The sequence below is a fragment of the Eptesicus fuscus genome, chromosome 16, assembly GCF_027574615.1.
Source record: "Eptesicus fuscus isolate TK198812 chromosome 16, DD_ASM_mEF_20220401, whole genome shotgun sequence".
NCBI classification, from domain to species: domain Eukaryota; kingdom Metazoa; phylum Chordata; class Mammalia; order Chiroptera; family Vespertilionidae; genus Eptesicus; species Eptesicus fuscus.
This window is the reverse complement of record NC_072488.1, coordinates 5,217,574-5,233,723: the sequence shown is the minus strand read 5'-3', so window position 1 is coordinate 5,233,723 and position 16,150 is coordinate 5,217,574. Positions and strand designations below refer to the sequence as shown.

Below are 16,150 nucleotides of genomic sequence, written 5' to 3'. Positions count from 1 at the left end.
GTCAGATACTCCATCTGATAGGTATTGTGTGATGAGCAAAGCCCAGCCTTTACCAACTCAGCGCTCACTCACCAGCCTGCATAACTACTACTGGGACAAGCGCCTACAGTGGCTACAAGGATGCAATCAAGTGAAAATTCACTGAGGAGCGCAGGGGTTGTTTCCGGGGCTGTTAGGATATGCTCTTTACTTACGTAAGGTCGAATGTGCCACTTATTTGTGTGTTCTGGAAAGATACCTTTCTCTTGGCTCTGAAGGAAAATTATCTAATCTTTTAAGCTTATTTTTATGTGGAAATATGAAGGGAGTGTTTTTTCCCATCTATACTCAGACTCACCGATTTTTAATCATAATGGAAAATATTCAATAGCTTCTCCTGTTAAAAGTGGTCTCAAAAAGACGATGTTTATACCTTCCAGCACCTGGTGCACCGCTTGACACATAGTAGGTGTGCAGAAAGTGTGTTCCACAGGTAAAGGAGAACCCATAATGATTCCCACATGCGTGGTCTCCTGTGTGCAGAAAGATGGATGAGTATTTTGCACCGAGTAATGGGCAGGAGTTAAGGGTCCCTTCCCTCTGGCTTATTATACTAAAGAGTAAATACCAAACCTGCAGGAATAAAAGAAGATTGTCTAACAAGTCAAACTGCGTGCTGACCTCTTCCCCAGCTGTTTGTAAACGCAAACCCTCCGTGTCTGTTTGTGTCCCTTCTGCTCAGATGCCCAGCCCACGGAAGGCGAGCGGGAGATATGGAACCAGATCAGCGCCGTCCTCCAGGATTCCGAGAGCATCCTCGCAGACCTGCAGGCGTACAAGGGCGCGGGCCCAGAGATCCGAGACGTATGCCAATGACAATACCCAGCTGACAACACCCTTGCGGGAGAGGGAAACCCACCCACGCACACACACACACAGCAGGATTAAGTAATAGGCCTAGTATTTCCTAGTGCAGTAGGAAGAACAAGGACGGTAATGTGTCCTTTCGAAAAAAGTGTATGAATAACCCCTTTTATTGTAGGCCATTAATCTGAGCACACACTGCTGTAGGTCATGTCAAATATTAGCCATTCTCTTCCCAGACACACATGTGATATTGCAAGACTCACATGCACACAATGATTTGTCAGCCTGTTACTTCATTTGAGGGAAACGTCCATAGAAAGTCTGTGAACAGCAGTTGAAATATGAGTCATGAGACCTGGGTTTCTATGAACTTTCCAACATTTTATAATAATTTGGGCAGGTTCCACCGGCACCACAAACAACAGTCATGAACTGTCTCACTTTACGTAGCCTGCAGGTTAGGAGATTTAAAAATAAATAAATACATGGAAAACAAGACAGCCACCAAAACAAAAAAGGAAATTGTCAGTGTGGCTTTTGAGACTTCCAAATGCCTGAAAGGCAAGAAACTTCTCACCCTTCTTATTTGAAAAAATTAGTTTTGTGGCAGTACCAACACATACACACATTCATTTGCACACACATATGTACACACAGACATACACACCCCTACTGCCGCTGCCAAAATCGTTCTGGAAAATAAACACTGCTAACGTCACAATCCTCCAGCTGCTGAAGCCCAGACAAAACAGCATTTCTAAGAAAGTAACAGCCTGTTAAAAAGTTGTTTTTCTACTTAGGAGGTCACCATGAATGTAGGTGCTTTAGGTAACATCACAGACTGGCAGGAATGTATTACAGGGAAAGGGAAAGATCTACAGGATTTTCGTTTCACAGTGAGCACCAGCTCTGCTTAGAAGAATAAATGGTGATGGAGGAGGGTTGCATTGCTTCCTGTTAGATGTGCATTTTTCACATTTATGATAAGAGAAACTAGTAAGTTGACCCAGGATCTAATTGCAGAGTCATTTGCACTATGTTCAAGTGCTAACCCTCCATTCTAACTGAGCATCCTGGAGGACAGTCTGATGAACTGATGTCCATTTAACAAGTGCACATTAGTGAAGTCCATCGGCCATTGTGTTTTTGAAAATGTAAATCCTCTCTGAATTTTAAGTCATTTTGATGTGGAGCTTATCTTCTTTCTAAACAATTCTGTGATTTTTTTTTATAGGCCATTCAAAATCCCAATGACATCCAGCTCCAAGAAAAAGCGTGGAATGCAGTGTGTCCTCTGGTCGTGAGGCTAAAGAGATTTTATGAGTTCTCCATAAGGCTAGGTGAGTTCGTGTTTCTAGTTTCACATCCCACGTGTGAAGTTGTATTATGGTGTTGGCGAAAGTCACAGGAAGAGCTCAGTGCCTGAAGAAATGTCCCACATCCATGCGCTGTGTCTTCTCAGAGGCCATTCATGGACAACACCACCTGTCCTTTTCATTTCTTTCAATTCACCTCAATGTTTCTTCTCCTGAATATCTTGGCATGTTCAGAGTGTCTCTATCGGTGGTCCCTTTGGTCTTAGTCTCAGCTAAGTGTGACTTTTAACAGTTTCACTGTGGTCTGATCACATTTCTGGGTGACAGAGAAGTTGGGAGATACAGGTTACCTGCTAACCCAAGAAGAACTTGGTTGGTGGGAGTCATGTGATAAATTTAACACAGAAAAACTTAATACATAAAATTTAATACAAGAAAAACAAATAGAATGCTCTGCCCTTAAACTTTAGAACAACAACAACAACAACAACAGAAACAGGACAAATAGAACCCTGGAAGGTATAAGATGGCTTTGCAGAAGCAAGAGCAAAGTCAGGTCTGCTTGACAATAGGCTCAATGTGAGCATCATCTGATGTAACCACTCCCCTCAACAGGAAAGCTGAGGTTTCCTTCGCCAATATGTCTACAGTGAAGAAGAGGCATAATCATGTTCTACTCTTACTTTTGCCACAGATAAGTGCTACATTTTAAAAAGAAAACAGTGAAACTGAGGAGAATAATAGCCATGATTTTGAGGGAACTTGAAGCTAAGACCCAGAAGGAGTAGTTGAATAAACCAAAACAGTTTTTCAGGAAGACAGAGCTTTTGAAGACTCTCAGGTTGATGCAGGATCAGTTTCCTCAAAGTCTATATCCAGACCCATGAACTGAAACCTAAGAAGCCACGTTTCAGTTCAACAGAAGGAAAAAGACGCCCCTGCCGGGGGAGGTCAAGGTAGAACTAGCTGCCTCAGAAGACAGTGCAGTCCCAGGGGTGGAAAGGGCTAGAAACGCCCTTGTAAAGATGCTGAAGGATGCTCTGTGTCTGCTGAAGATGCTGAAGGACATCAAAGGACTATAGAGCAGGTCCTGGCAACATTTCTGTAAAGAGCCAGATAAAATGTATTTTAGGCATGTGGGCCATCCCGTCTTTGTTGCAACTAATCAACTCTGCCATTGTCACACAAAACTCACCATAGCCAATATATAGAGGAATGAGTGTGCCTGATTTTTTTAAATAAAACTTTATTTAATTTTTTTATAAGACTTCTAAATAAAGGGCCAAATTTGACCTGGGGACCATAGTTTCCCAACCCCTAATGTAAAAGGTTGATTAAATGACTCAGTGCTTTTAGAAATACACTGACGTGAAAACTGGAGGGAGCGTTTAAAAACAGACAAGTGGGAGTAATGTGACAGTTTCAAGGGCAATAATGGAGGTAGATATGGCAATGGGTTAGTAGGAGAAATATTGCTGGGAATAGGTGAGACTGTAGATGCAGAGAAGAGCGGGAATGGAACCCGAGGTCTCTCCCTGCAAAGCAGGTTATCTGACCCATGTGTTCTGGGCCACGCCGTCTCATCCTGGATCATGAATGGCTGTCTCATGCACGTGATCCAAAAACATGTGTTTATGGTTTCCCAACACTGTTGGCAGTTGGCACTACTGAACGGGAAGGTGCAGCTGAGCTTGGAGAGACCTTTACATAACCATGTGGCCATGGCGTGGGGTTGGGAGGGGACTTCAGCAGTGGAGGCAGCCTGCTCAGCGTGAAGGCTCCTTCTCTTCCTGGTCCACACACATCGTATCACCCACAGTGACATGGAAGCACAGGGAGCAGAAAGACCCACCCCGGCAGGTTATCTCTGAGAATGTCAACGGGGGCTGCAGATGGTGCTTTTGAAGGATCTCTACAGGCCGTCTCAAATATGTATTTATCCCTTTGACTTCCAGAGAAAGCTCTTCAGAGTTTATTAGAATCTCTGACCTGTCCACCTTACACGCCAACCCAGCACCTGGAGCGAGAGCAGGCACTGGCAAAGGAATTTGCGGAAATCCTGCATTTTACCCTTCGATTCGATGAGCTGAAGGTTAGGCCACATATGTTTGATGATTTAAGCTTGTACTGAGTTCCTGCTGTGTACAAATCCTCTGCAGTGCTGCAGGGTGGGGAAGAGAAACATGAGTGAGATACCGTAGCTCCTTCCCTAGGGAGACATAGAATGTGGCGAGAATTTGCACTCATGGTGGTAAAGTGACTTAAGATAGTGGTTTTCATGTGAAAATTCAAATTCTGTTAATGCAATAAGAGACATTTTCGAGTGTCTGCTCCTCATTGAGAACAAATATACTTCCCTGTGAAAACAGGGCATATTTTTAAATAATGAAGCTCCGAGTGCTTATTTTTAACCAGAAGTTGCATGGACTCATGTAGCAAAGAGAAGTCTTGATGTGTTTGCAGATCTAGTGCTGGGCTCCCCATGTGAATTCCCCACCTGATGCTGAGAGATGCCCTTCTCCCCTCCCTTCTGAATTTCAGATGAGGAACCCGGCTATTCAGAATGACTTCAGCTACTACAGGAGGACAATAAGCCGCAACCGCATCAACAACATGCACGTGAGTGCCTGGGTCCCTTGGGTCTAGACACCCACACTCCACGTCTCTTTTGGTGTCTGCATCGGGAGGTCTCAGGGAGAAGATAGTCTTATCTATAATTCAATTTCCAGGGGACATTGTTTGGGGATTTTGACCATCTCTTTATCAATTGCATCTTCTCTTCTTGTTTTTATCAGCTAGACATTGAGAATGAAGTCAATAACGAGATGGCCAATCGAATGTCCCTCTTCTATGCGGAAGCCACGCCCATGCTGAAAACCCTTAGCAATGCCACAATGCACTTTGTCTCCGAAGTAAGTGGACTTGAGCTACGAGGTGCTTTTTCCTTAATTGCGGGTAAAGGCTACTGGCAGGGCTAACATCCATTTGTGTCTCCCATTTAGAACAAAACCCTGCCGATAGAGAACACCACAGACTGCCTCAGTACCATGACGAGTGTCTGTAAAGTCATGCTGGAAACACCGTAAGTGACATCGGAGCTGTACTGGTGGTCGAGAGCTCACCAGGCAGAGCCTGTTGGTATAATGATGCCGATGACTCCTAACCACTGGGTCAGCACATTAGCAGTCACACATCTGTTACCTGAATTAATCTCATAAAGAACTCTCAGTGGTAGGTGTTGTTATCCTATGTCAGAGCTGGGGAAGCTGAGGCTGACTCTCCAAGGATTGCAAAACTTGTTAGATGGCAGAGCCAAAACTCGAGTCAAAAATGCTGTAGAGCCCTAGCCGGTTTGGCTCAGTGGATAGATAGAGCATTGGCCTGTAGACCAAAGGGTCCCGGATTCAATTCCTGTCAAGGGCACGTACCTTGGTTTCAGGCTCCTCCCCAGCCCAGGCCCTGGTCAGGACACATGCAGGAGACAACCAATCGGTGTGTTTCTCTCACATCGATGTTTCTCTCTGTCTTCCCTTCTCTCTTCCACTCTCTCTAAAAGATCAATGGAAAAATATCCTCAGGTGAGGATTAACAAAAAAAACCAAAAAACAAAGAAAGATGCTGTAGAAATTGTGTAAGAATCAAATGGAGGATTGAGTGAAATAACTGGATAGTATTAGTAATATGTTGGAGAAAAGATTTGAGAGGAGATTTAGAACCAGGAGAAGTGGTAAGACTGTTACAGGAGTGATAATGAAGATCTCTCTCTCTCTCACTTTCTCTCCCGGCATCTCTTTGTATTTAAGCTGGTTGCTAGATTTTTAAAAAATGGTTGAGTTTGTTGAGGATGAGGCAGCATGGGAATGAGGAAATCCACACTCAAAAGTCAGGGTTCCGCTTATATCTGTAGCCCCCTCTGAGCCCAGAGACAAGTGGTCTGAACTGCCTGGGCCCTGGTCTCCTCATATGATACCATTCTCAGAACCCCATCTAAATTGCAGAGTGTTTGGGATGCCCAGAGGGATAAAAAATGCCTTAAAATTTTTGATGTTCTGTTCACGTTGGAAGATGATATTAATTTAAAATATTTTGCTTATACCAAAGTTAATAGTTACTCCAAGACAAAAACAGTAATCATCTTCATTGAAGGGCAAATTCATAAGAAAATAGATATTAAGAAAGCCTCTGGTATTGGCCAGAATTATCTGAATCATCAGAGACCCTGTCAGGGTAAGTGAACAAAATTCAGACTTCACGCATACTCACAGCCCAATGACTGGCACATCATTTCTTTAAGGTATCTTCCACAATTTAATTCAATCTGCAGCCTGTATCTTAACAAAGGAAGTTACCCTGACTGGAGACACGATAGCTGCTCTGTGGAAATGAGCTTGATTCTTTTTCTCTATAATGAAGCCATTATTCTCTATAATCTTGGACAGCCAGAGGGAACTGCTATAAAATATTCAGGATTGATGGGTGGGGAGTGATGTACGCGGTGAGCTGGCTCACTGAAGGGCAGAAGAGAAGAGAATTGACTGCCCTCTAATTTACCTTATTTTTGCACTGAATTGCTGGTGGGATAGATTCGAGGAGAATTATCATCATGGGTTTCTAGAAGAGCATATTAACCTGGTTGGTGCATGTCTGGGATTGTTCTCAAGAGAGGGTTGGAGGAGTCTAAGGCAGCCAGTGTGGAGCCAGACATGAGCATGCTCGGGCCAGGAAGTAACCCCCCTGCCATTTCCCCTCTCTCCCAGGGAGTACAGGAGCCGGTTTACGAGCGAAGAAACGCTGATGTTCTGCATGAGGGTGATGGTGGGGGTCATCATCCTCTACGACCACGTCCACCCCGTGGGAGCTTTCTGCAAGACGTCCAAGATCGATGTAAGAATATTATAAAATGTGCTTTCCAATAAGAGTACATAAATGCTGCCAAGGAGACCTTGCTGCTCTCTCCTCCACCTCCCACTAAGAATGACCTCTCCAAGACACAAGCCCCATCCTGGTACCTCTCCTCATAGGAAGAAGTCCAATCTTTTTTATGTGCTTACAACAGAGCATCCAACCTCAAAAGCATAGCAGGAACGTGGAGGAGCTGATCCGCTCAGCCAGTAGAGGAGCTGAGCAGATGAACAGTCACTTAGCTGCAAATGCTCCTTCAGTTTATCACAGTGTTATATAAATATATTTTTTAAAATATATTTTTATTGATTTCAGAGAAGAAGAAGAGAGAGAGAGAGAGAGAGAGAGAGAGAGAGAGAGAGAGAGAGAGAGAAGTAGCAACGATAAGAGAGAATCATTGATCGGTTGCCTCCTGCATGTTCCCCTACTGGGGATCGAGCCTGCAACCTGGGCATATGCCCTTGACCAGAATCGAACCCAGGATCCTTCAGTCCAGTACACAAGCCAACACTCTATCTACTGAGCCAAACCAGCTAGGGCAAAATATTTTTTTAATACGTTATATGAAAAGCATTAAGAGATACTGGCTCACAAGACACCATCCTCAAATCCCAAACAACATTCTAACTTCCTCTCCACCCCACTTTCCAGTGCCTCCACCAGATTCCCATGCCTTTTCTTGTCATTGGCAGGTGCCTGAGCTCTTTTCCCTGCCCTGAGCACCCTTCCTTTTCTCTTGTGGGTGGATTCCTTTCAGACCCTCCTCAAATAGCCCCTCATCCTGCCCCTGCATGGATCAGGGCCCTCCTTCTTTTCCAACCCCGAGAGCATTTACCATTTTGGATTTCCTGACTCCCTCACAGACGCAGTTCTTTGACTAGAGCAGAGACCATTATCTATACACCTAATGTCTGACTTACTGCTTAGGAGTGTCCATGGCACATAGAGCATGGGACTCAATAGATGTGCCATAGAGCTTTTGCTGAATGAATGAATGAATGAATGAATGAATATAATGGGAAAACAGTCGATGTTGGTGTGCAAGTGATTTCCTATTGATAGTGGGATAAAAACATGCATCCTCTCAGCCCAGCACTTGCTTCAAGCATCCCCAAGTAGTGTATCCCATTTGTTGACTTAAAACCTTTTAAGTACAGAATAGGACCTCTTTGTACTAACAGTCTGGCACCCTTTATGACACTTCATCTACACAGAACAGCGTCTTTGATGCTTTAGTCCTGGACACGCAGAAAGTCTGCCTGCCCAGAGGGGCCATGAGTCTGCAGAATGTGAGAAAATCTATCAATTAAAAATGCAACCTGGATCACTCATTTTGAGGATCCAGCTTCCTAGCACAGCTAGACATGACTCTTCAGGGAGTCTTACTTATTTTTTTGTAATTATTTGTTTACCAAGAAAATATTTAGTATGAAAACTTTTGGAGAATACAGGAAATCAAAATACAGAAAATTAAAATGATCTGTAGTAACCTCACCATAGACAGATGACCATACCCTTAGGAGCTCCCCACTGCTCCTCCTATCTCCAGTCTTGCTTCCTCTGATCCATTTCCATATTAGTCACATTGCTAGATTATTTAACACCCATCAAGGGTGTTTTCTACAGGAAAATGCCCCTAACTTCCTAACATACTATGAACCCCACATTGAATCTGGCCCTGACTACATTCCTAACTGCATCTTGTTATTCACACCCATGACTTTAATCAGCCTGAAATAGAACTAGACATTCCCAAAGCGTACCCACTGCTCTTACAAGTCTGTTCTAATCTATGGTCCCATTGCTCCTTTAGCATCTTTTACAAGAACACACAGGATAATGAGCTATTTGTCTCTCTCCTCCCACTGAACTATGAGCTCCATTGGGAGAGTGAACAAATCTCTACATCACGCAGTTTGGTCCCATCCTGTACCCATGATTGGCATCTCTGATTGACCATGACATTCTTTCTCAATAAGCCTATACATGACCCCCAAATGATTCTTAACCCTGTGCTTTGGCTACCTCCATCCAACTATCAGGGTTTATCAAGTTTTTAAGAAAAATTTTCACACTGGCTGGGTAGCTCAGTCAGTTAGAGCATTGTCTCAATACAAGAGGGTTGCAGGTTCAATCCCCAGTAGGGGCACATTTAAAAAACCAACCAATGAATGCATAAATAAGTGGAACAACAAATCGATGTTTCTCTCTCTCTTCCTTCCTCTCTCTCTCTCTCAAATCAATCCAATTTTTTTTTAAAAGAAAAACTTTCAGCATACCAGAGATATACCCACAGAAAATGTTGATAAGTGACCATTATAAAAGAGGTCTTGAATGTACCCAAACCTGATATAGTGCATGAACGTTTGAGTTTAAAACGAGTGACCATATTCTTTGCAGCAAGATTCTTCCTTTGTCAAAAAATATTTCCAGGGTATGCATAATATTATTGTGATCTATATAAATTTGATTTTCATGATCTCCCCAAATTTTGAATAAATTATATTCCAAAGGCACAAAAAGCTAAGAAACTTGCCTCGGTTCATGAAGATATTAAACAAGTAAGCATGGATGAAGCCCAGTCATTCTGTCTCCACGTGGTTCACATTCCCAGCCACTGGTCTTTCCCAATCCTCTCCTGTCAAGTGAGGGAGTCAATGTGGGCACTAGCATCCCCAAGGTTCTCCAACTGCCAGTGCACTATGGCGAATGCAGGAAGGTGGCGGTGACCTCTGCCTGGTGAAGGTAATGCAGTCAGAAGAGGCTTCCTGGTGTTGGTGATCTTCAGTTGAGTCTTAACAAACAGCTGAAGGAGGAAAAACATTCAGGGCAGAGGGATGGGATAAAGTGGTCAGGTTTATAATCCATTCAGCCTCCACTGAGCACCTCCTGGAGGAAAAGCCCTGCCCTTAGCTCTGGAGCAAAAGACAAGAAGATCCAAGGCTCAAGTCTGTGTCCCCACACGCCAGATATGTAAAATGTTCAACTGCAGGACAGTATAACAACTGATGTGGAACCTTCTGGAAGCCCAGAGGAGCAACTCACTTTTGCACTGAATTGCTGGTGGGATAGATTCAAGGATTGGGGGCGGGGGAAGAAGAAGGTCTGTTGGTTACTTCTGTGAGCAGGAATAATGTGATATTATTATGGACAAATACTATAATGGACAGAAGTTATTATGGACAGAATTACGAGGATATTAACAAATGCTGTGCTTTCTCCTCCCAGATGAAAGGCTGCATAAAGGTTTTGAAGGAACAGGCCCCGGACAGTGTGGAGGGGCTGCTGAATGCCCTCAGGTGAGCCTCAGGCCTGGGGTAGCTTTGCCAGGGGTGGCCAACCCTTCAGATCTTTTGCAAACGTAGAAGCAGTTAGGGACTGAGGGCTAAGGCATCAGGCGTAGTCCTTTGCATATTGTAATACATTTGCTCTTCCCCACAACCTGTTAAGGTCAGTGCCATTTTTATCATCTCCTTTTTACAGATGGAAGACACTGAGATTTAGGGAAGTCAAATAACTTGCCAAAAGTTGCACAACAGATGTCCAAGCTAGGACCTCAATCCAGGTCTGGGTGATCCCACAGGTTATGGCCCCAACTCCCGGCCACACTGCTTAATGGTTGTGGTTAGTAGGGGCTCGTCAGACGAAGCAGCCTCCCTGGCTTCGGGTATAGATCAGTAATATTCCACCTGCGTACGACGCTTAATGTTTTGTACTCCGCTCCCAGTCACGTTGTCTCATTTCATCATCACAACGCAGAGAAGTAAGGCCCATCAATTATCTTCATTCAGTCAGTGAAGGAATGAGATGCCTATGAAATGAATAAACTAGACACTGAGATTGATCCTGTTTTGTGGAGCTCCTCCATCATTGTTCATTGTTCAAAACGGTTTTAGAGTTACTGTAAGAGCCTTCAGGATTCTGAGGGTCAACCAAGGTTTTCTCCAATGGTGCCCATTTCACAGAAGGCTGGCTTTTCATCTTAGTAAAGAGACTTCAGTTACTGAAGTTTTTGAATCAAGCAAGACTTCCAGAGTAGGGCACTGTGGTAGGCGGTGGGTCTCCTGTGTGTACTGGCATATGTGTGCCCACTAGGCACTGATAAAGTGAGACAGCACAGGCTTCTGAGGCAGCCAGACCTGTATCCAAATTGTTCACACATCCTTCCTGGTCATCTTTGTGATCTGGAATGGGTCACGTAACCTCTCCACATCTCAGTTTTGACATCTGTAAAATGGAGGTAAATAATCTCTCTTACAAAGAGTTAGTGTCAGTGAAACGAGAACTTACATGGAGAGCCTAGGACATGGTCAAGGTTTTATTACATGTTACTTCTCCTTCCTTTCCTTTTCATAAACTATTTCTGCACCAGGTTAATGTGAGGATGCAGATTGCATCATTTTTTGTCGTTGTTGTTGTTCACTTCCACTTGTGCCCCCTGGTGGTGTCAATGAGGATAAGTGTTGCCTGGAAAGTAGAAAACTAGAAACGTTTTAGAGCTGCTGTGTTGCTATGCAAATCCATATTTTCAAATTCGTGACTTAGCAGGGGTGGCCGAGATGGCCGAGATCCTGCACTCAGTCATGTGAAGTCTACTTCCCTGGTAATGAGACTGTTTAACAGCCCCTCCGTAATTGTTTGAGTATTTGATCTATTAGTTTAATAACCGTAATACACAATTCCTCTGGAAGGAAGAATCAAATATTCAATCCATATGAGAGTACTCTGGGCATTGGAATGTGGCTCTCTGTCTAAAGAACCAAGCCTAAGCTTGATTTATAAACAGCATTTGTGTCTCCCAAGGCAAAGATGGGCTGGTGAGTCATTATTGAAGCTTTCACAGAGCACTATTCGCACAGTGAACGCCATCATCCTCTCTCCATCCAGGTTCACTACAAAGCACTTGAACGATGAGTCGACTTCCAAACAGATTCGAGCAATGCTCCAGTAAAGCTCTGCTCCAAGAAGAGGATCTATGTACTGACCTCAGAAGATGTATATGTTTACATAATTTAATACAGATTGATGTTAATACTTGTGTATTTACATAACCGTTTCCTTCTTGTCACTGCAATATATGGACCTTAATTTGTATCCTGACTGACTCAACCCAGCAGAGCATAAGTTGACTTGAGAGCCTTACCTTTGATGTCTAAAACAAAACCCCCTCCTCCAAAGGCAAAAGTTGGAGATGAACTTTGCCACTGGAGTCCTTTAACTACACCTGTAACAATCAGAACTTGCTGATAGTTTGTGGTAGTGTTTAAATTCTAGATGTGTAATCTCTCTGGGAAGTATAGTGATAGAAACACAAAGCATTTGATTTCCTGTATCGGCTCAGCTACAAGAAACACGACTGGTATCCTGGCAGAGGGAGAGAGAAATCCAGAAAAAAGAAAAATGCACGTGGCGGTTCCAGCCCAGGTGTTTGGAATTCAGCACGCCCCCTCTCTTTCCCGAGACTGCAGACCACACGTGCAGCCTTTCTGTTCGCACGTGTTTCATTCATCAGCATTTTCCCTTTCTGTTGGCTGTATGCCCCTCTGCAGTTCCCTTTCCGTTTGCAAGAGGAAAATCACCTGTGTTTGAATCAGTCCGCGGGAGAGAAGCCAGAATAGATAGGTGGGCTGTCGTAGGTAGGCTGTCGAAAGTGGTTGTCTTGGAAGTCGGGGACACGTTGGGAGGAAGGACACCCAGACAACAGGACAAATCTTCAACCCTCTGTCACAGGGACAAGGACGTGGAGCTCTGGCTTTGAAATTGTGGTAAGCTTGCTGACATTGCAGTTATTTGCATAGTGCTGGGCACTCAGCCCGTCCACATAGGAGCCTTGTTCTCTGTGGACCATTCATGTGACAATAGAGTTCTGGGGTACTTCAATAGTTACCAGAAAACTGGGGGAATTTGGAGGGGGAAAAAAAATCTATGTTTTCTGGTTACCTTGTCTTTAAAACAGTTTCTCCCTGGCCCATTGCTAGCTTGTTGCCTTGAGTAAAGCCTGGTCAGAGTTCCTGGAGTTAGTTCTAGCCCTATTCATTCACAGTGTGATCTTGGGAAACTCACTTCAGCTGTGTCTCACCTTTCTCATCTCTAAAATGGACATTGAAAACCGACATTCTCCAGGAGCCCTCTATGCCTAAGGCTACCTTTAGAGTCTAAGGCTACCCGTCACTAAAATGACTGACTCCCACATTCTTCCATAGTTAGTGGAGTCCAGTAAGCATCATCCCACCTTATCCTGATGATTGATGGTATGACAAGGCCTAGAGCAGTGGTTCCCAACCTTTTTTTAGCCATGCCCCACCTAAGCATCTCTCAAATCTTGATGCCCCTCTGTGACATATAATTCTTATTATTCAAAAAGTGAACTCCTATTCACATGGAGGAAGCCCAAAAGGCCATTAACTTGGTCTAAACAAGCTTCCAAAGAACATGGTATCCATGAAAGAGAAAAATAAAAGAACAAAAGGGCAGTTGAAGTACTGAGGAAGAAATCACTAAGAAATTGTTAAAAAAATAATATGAAGTGATATGAAAAAAGAGCAAATAAAGTTTCAAAACATATACTAGAGAACTGAAATGCATAAATATGTCACAATATACATTTATATACTGTATATAAGGCCCCTAGAACCATAAAAAATGCAAAAAAATCACTGTTAATATCTCATTCTCGAATTGCCCCCCTTAAAAATCAAATTGCCCCCCTGTGGGGCATGTGCCCCACGTTGGGAACCACTAGCCTAGAGTTATTTTGTCTGAAGATCAGAGCTTGGAACGAAATCCAGGAAATCTAATCTCGAATGGAAAAAAAGACAGAGGGTGAAGTCAATCAGGACCCCACTGCCCCAGTGTAGGACTAGAACCCAGGATGCCTCACTCCTGACGCCATGCTCTTTCTTTTCACCATGTGGCCTATATATACCTACTATGGGATGAGACTGGATACTTTAAAATAAATCCTCAGTCTGGCCTGGATAATTACTTACCTGCTTCTGGTAGACAGCAAGTTACCAAGTGGATGATCATTCCAGAAGCTGGGTCTGGGTACCTTAGAGCTTGGCGCCATTCACAATGTCCCAAGAAATGAGCTGTCACACCATTGCTTCCCAGATTTTGGTGGCCAGCTGGCATTCCCTTGAGTCCTCCAAGAAAAGGGGAGGTGTACATGTGTTTTGTTTTATTTTGATCAAAGAAATCCAGCCGTGGCAGAACAGGCTCCATGGTCTGTATCTAAATGTCAGTCAACAGAGAGAGGAAAGACCCTTTTCCTTAAAGCTTTTCAAGCTGAACCAGTACAGCTGCTTGGATGGCTCTTCTCCCACCAGAATAGAATCACACTAGTTGGCCTTGAGTAACTTTTCAAGCGTAGGGGTTCTAATGTCCCAGAGGAAGCCAGAAAATGGGGTAGCAATGGGTGAACACATTCATTAAATATTCAGCTTAAGAAAAGTTCTCCTATTTGGCAGCCATATGGTATCCTTGGGCGACAACTGTCAAGATTGTACATATAGAGGCATTCAATGCTCATCATCACTGGGTCCGTTTTCCTCCTTTATCAGGAAAGGCGATTCCGTCTTGGAAAGAGGAATGGACTTGCAGAGCAAACAGTTGAGCACGGGTATCATTTTTTAATTAGACTTTCTATCAAAAGGGACCAAATATATGGGAGGGGCTGCTGGCCTGCCCCAGTTTAGCCAGGTTGTCTTGTCTCAAAGCCAAAATTCATTCGCCAGGATGTGGGTTCTCCAAAGCCCAGGGTCTGAAAGGTTGCCTCTGAGTGTCAGGAGGGCAGGTTAACTGAATGTCTGTGATCACGGGCAGGTGGTGGGCCTTGGGCCCACTCCAGAGCTACTGTGGGAGACAAATTCCTTTAACAGTCTGTCCTCCAGGCATCAGGAGTCCTTGAACAATCATGGTTTCTATGCTGCATGCACATGCATCCAAGACCTATGGGTGGTTTAGGGAAAGTGCTAGCAACAGTCTCCATGTCAATGTTAACTATATTTCATATCTGTTGTCTCATAGTTTTCAAATAAACAGTGTCTTCTGTTACTCCCATATTTATTTGGGGGGCAAGCAACAAAATGAAAATTACATTTCTCAGAACCACTGCTATTTTAGCATTATAACTTTGTTCTCAGAAACCTTTCATGTACCACAAGGAATTAGTAGATTTAAAAAAAAAGAAGCGCAAAACAAGTGGCAATAAATGTTTGAATTGTGGTGACTCATTCAGACTGGCATATTAATTAACAACCAGAAAGAAAGTCTTGGATACTATCTTTTAACTACCAGTTAATATCATGCTTCATCCAAGTTCACTCCTAGTCATTACCATTATACCAAGATATTAATGGCAAACTGAAGTTTTTGATACATCATCACATTGAAGTAAAAATAATTTCATGCTTCCTCAAAAGAAAAATAAAACCTACTCAATTTGGGAATCCAAGTGTCCAGGAGAATTCAGAGACTTCTCATTCAATTGTGTATCCCAGACGGCTGTGCGTTCTCTAGATATTCATAATAAATGTTGAAATTTTATCATAAAGAAACCCTCTGAAGCTCCAATTTCCCCACTACATCCATGAAAGCTGGTGCATACACAAAGCTGCTTTAAAGTTTTCATATCTTGTTTGCTATCATTGTGATTTTTTGCCTGCTTTGCCTCTTTTTGTACAGAAGTTTTGGGTGTGAAATGAAAATTAAAATTTGGTACATATATTTAAAAGTACACCTCTATTTTATATGATGTTCAAGGTGGAATGGGTGATAAGCACATGATCATAGATATGTGACATGCATAAATATTTGCCAAAGATCTGTCCTGAGCACCAGGAAATCACATATTCTGCCTTTGACTTCTCTATGCCTCAGTTTCTTCAAGTACAACATGAAATACCCCAAATGTACTGCTCTTGGTATCAGCTGTGTCTTATTCATTTCAGCAAAGACTCTCCATTAGGAAAAAAGCATAAAATAAGTACAGAAATGCATGAGATATACTTGTCCACGGAGGCTAAGAAGCCTTAATAAATGCTCTTTCAGTCATAAGTACAATAGCATTTTGTGAATTTGGCAAA

General features: G+C 43.2%; 1 protein-coding gene across 4 annotated transcripts in view; it reads left to right on the top strand.

Annotated features, from left to right (window-relative positions):
- The window catches only part of CYRIA (CYFIP related Rac1 interactor A), an 86,303-nt gene extending 71,005 nt beyond the window's left edge, over positions 1–15,298 (top strand). For all 4 annotated transcript variants that reach the window (XM_054728146.1, XM_054728148.1, XM_054728144.1 and 1 more), the window contains 9 exons: positions 722–843; positions 2,081–2,186; positions 4,118–4,254; positions 4,704–4,781; positions 4,958–5,074; positions 5,165–5,244; positions 6,920–7,046; positions 10,293–10,363; positions 11,952–15,298. In XM_054728146.1, the coding sequence (XP_054584121.1) occupies positions 722–843; positions 2,081–2,186; positions 4,118–4,254; positions 4,704–4,781; positions 4,958–5,074; positions 5,165–5,244; positions 6,920–7,046; positions 10,293–10,363; positions 11,952–12,015 (902 nt within the window). In that variant the 3' untranslated portion in view covers positions 12,016–15,298. The remainder of the gene's footprint in view (positions 1–721; positions 844–2,080; positions 2,187–4,117; positions 4,255–4,703; positions 4,782–4,957; positions 5,075–5,164; positions 5,245–6,919; positions 7,047–10,292; positions 10,364–11,951) is intronic.
- The last annotated feature ends 852 nt before the right edge of the window (positions 15,299–16,150 follow it).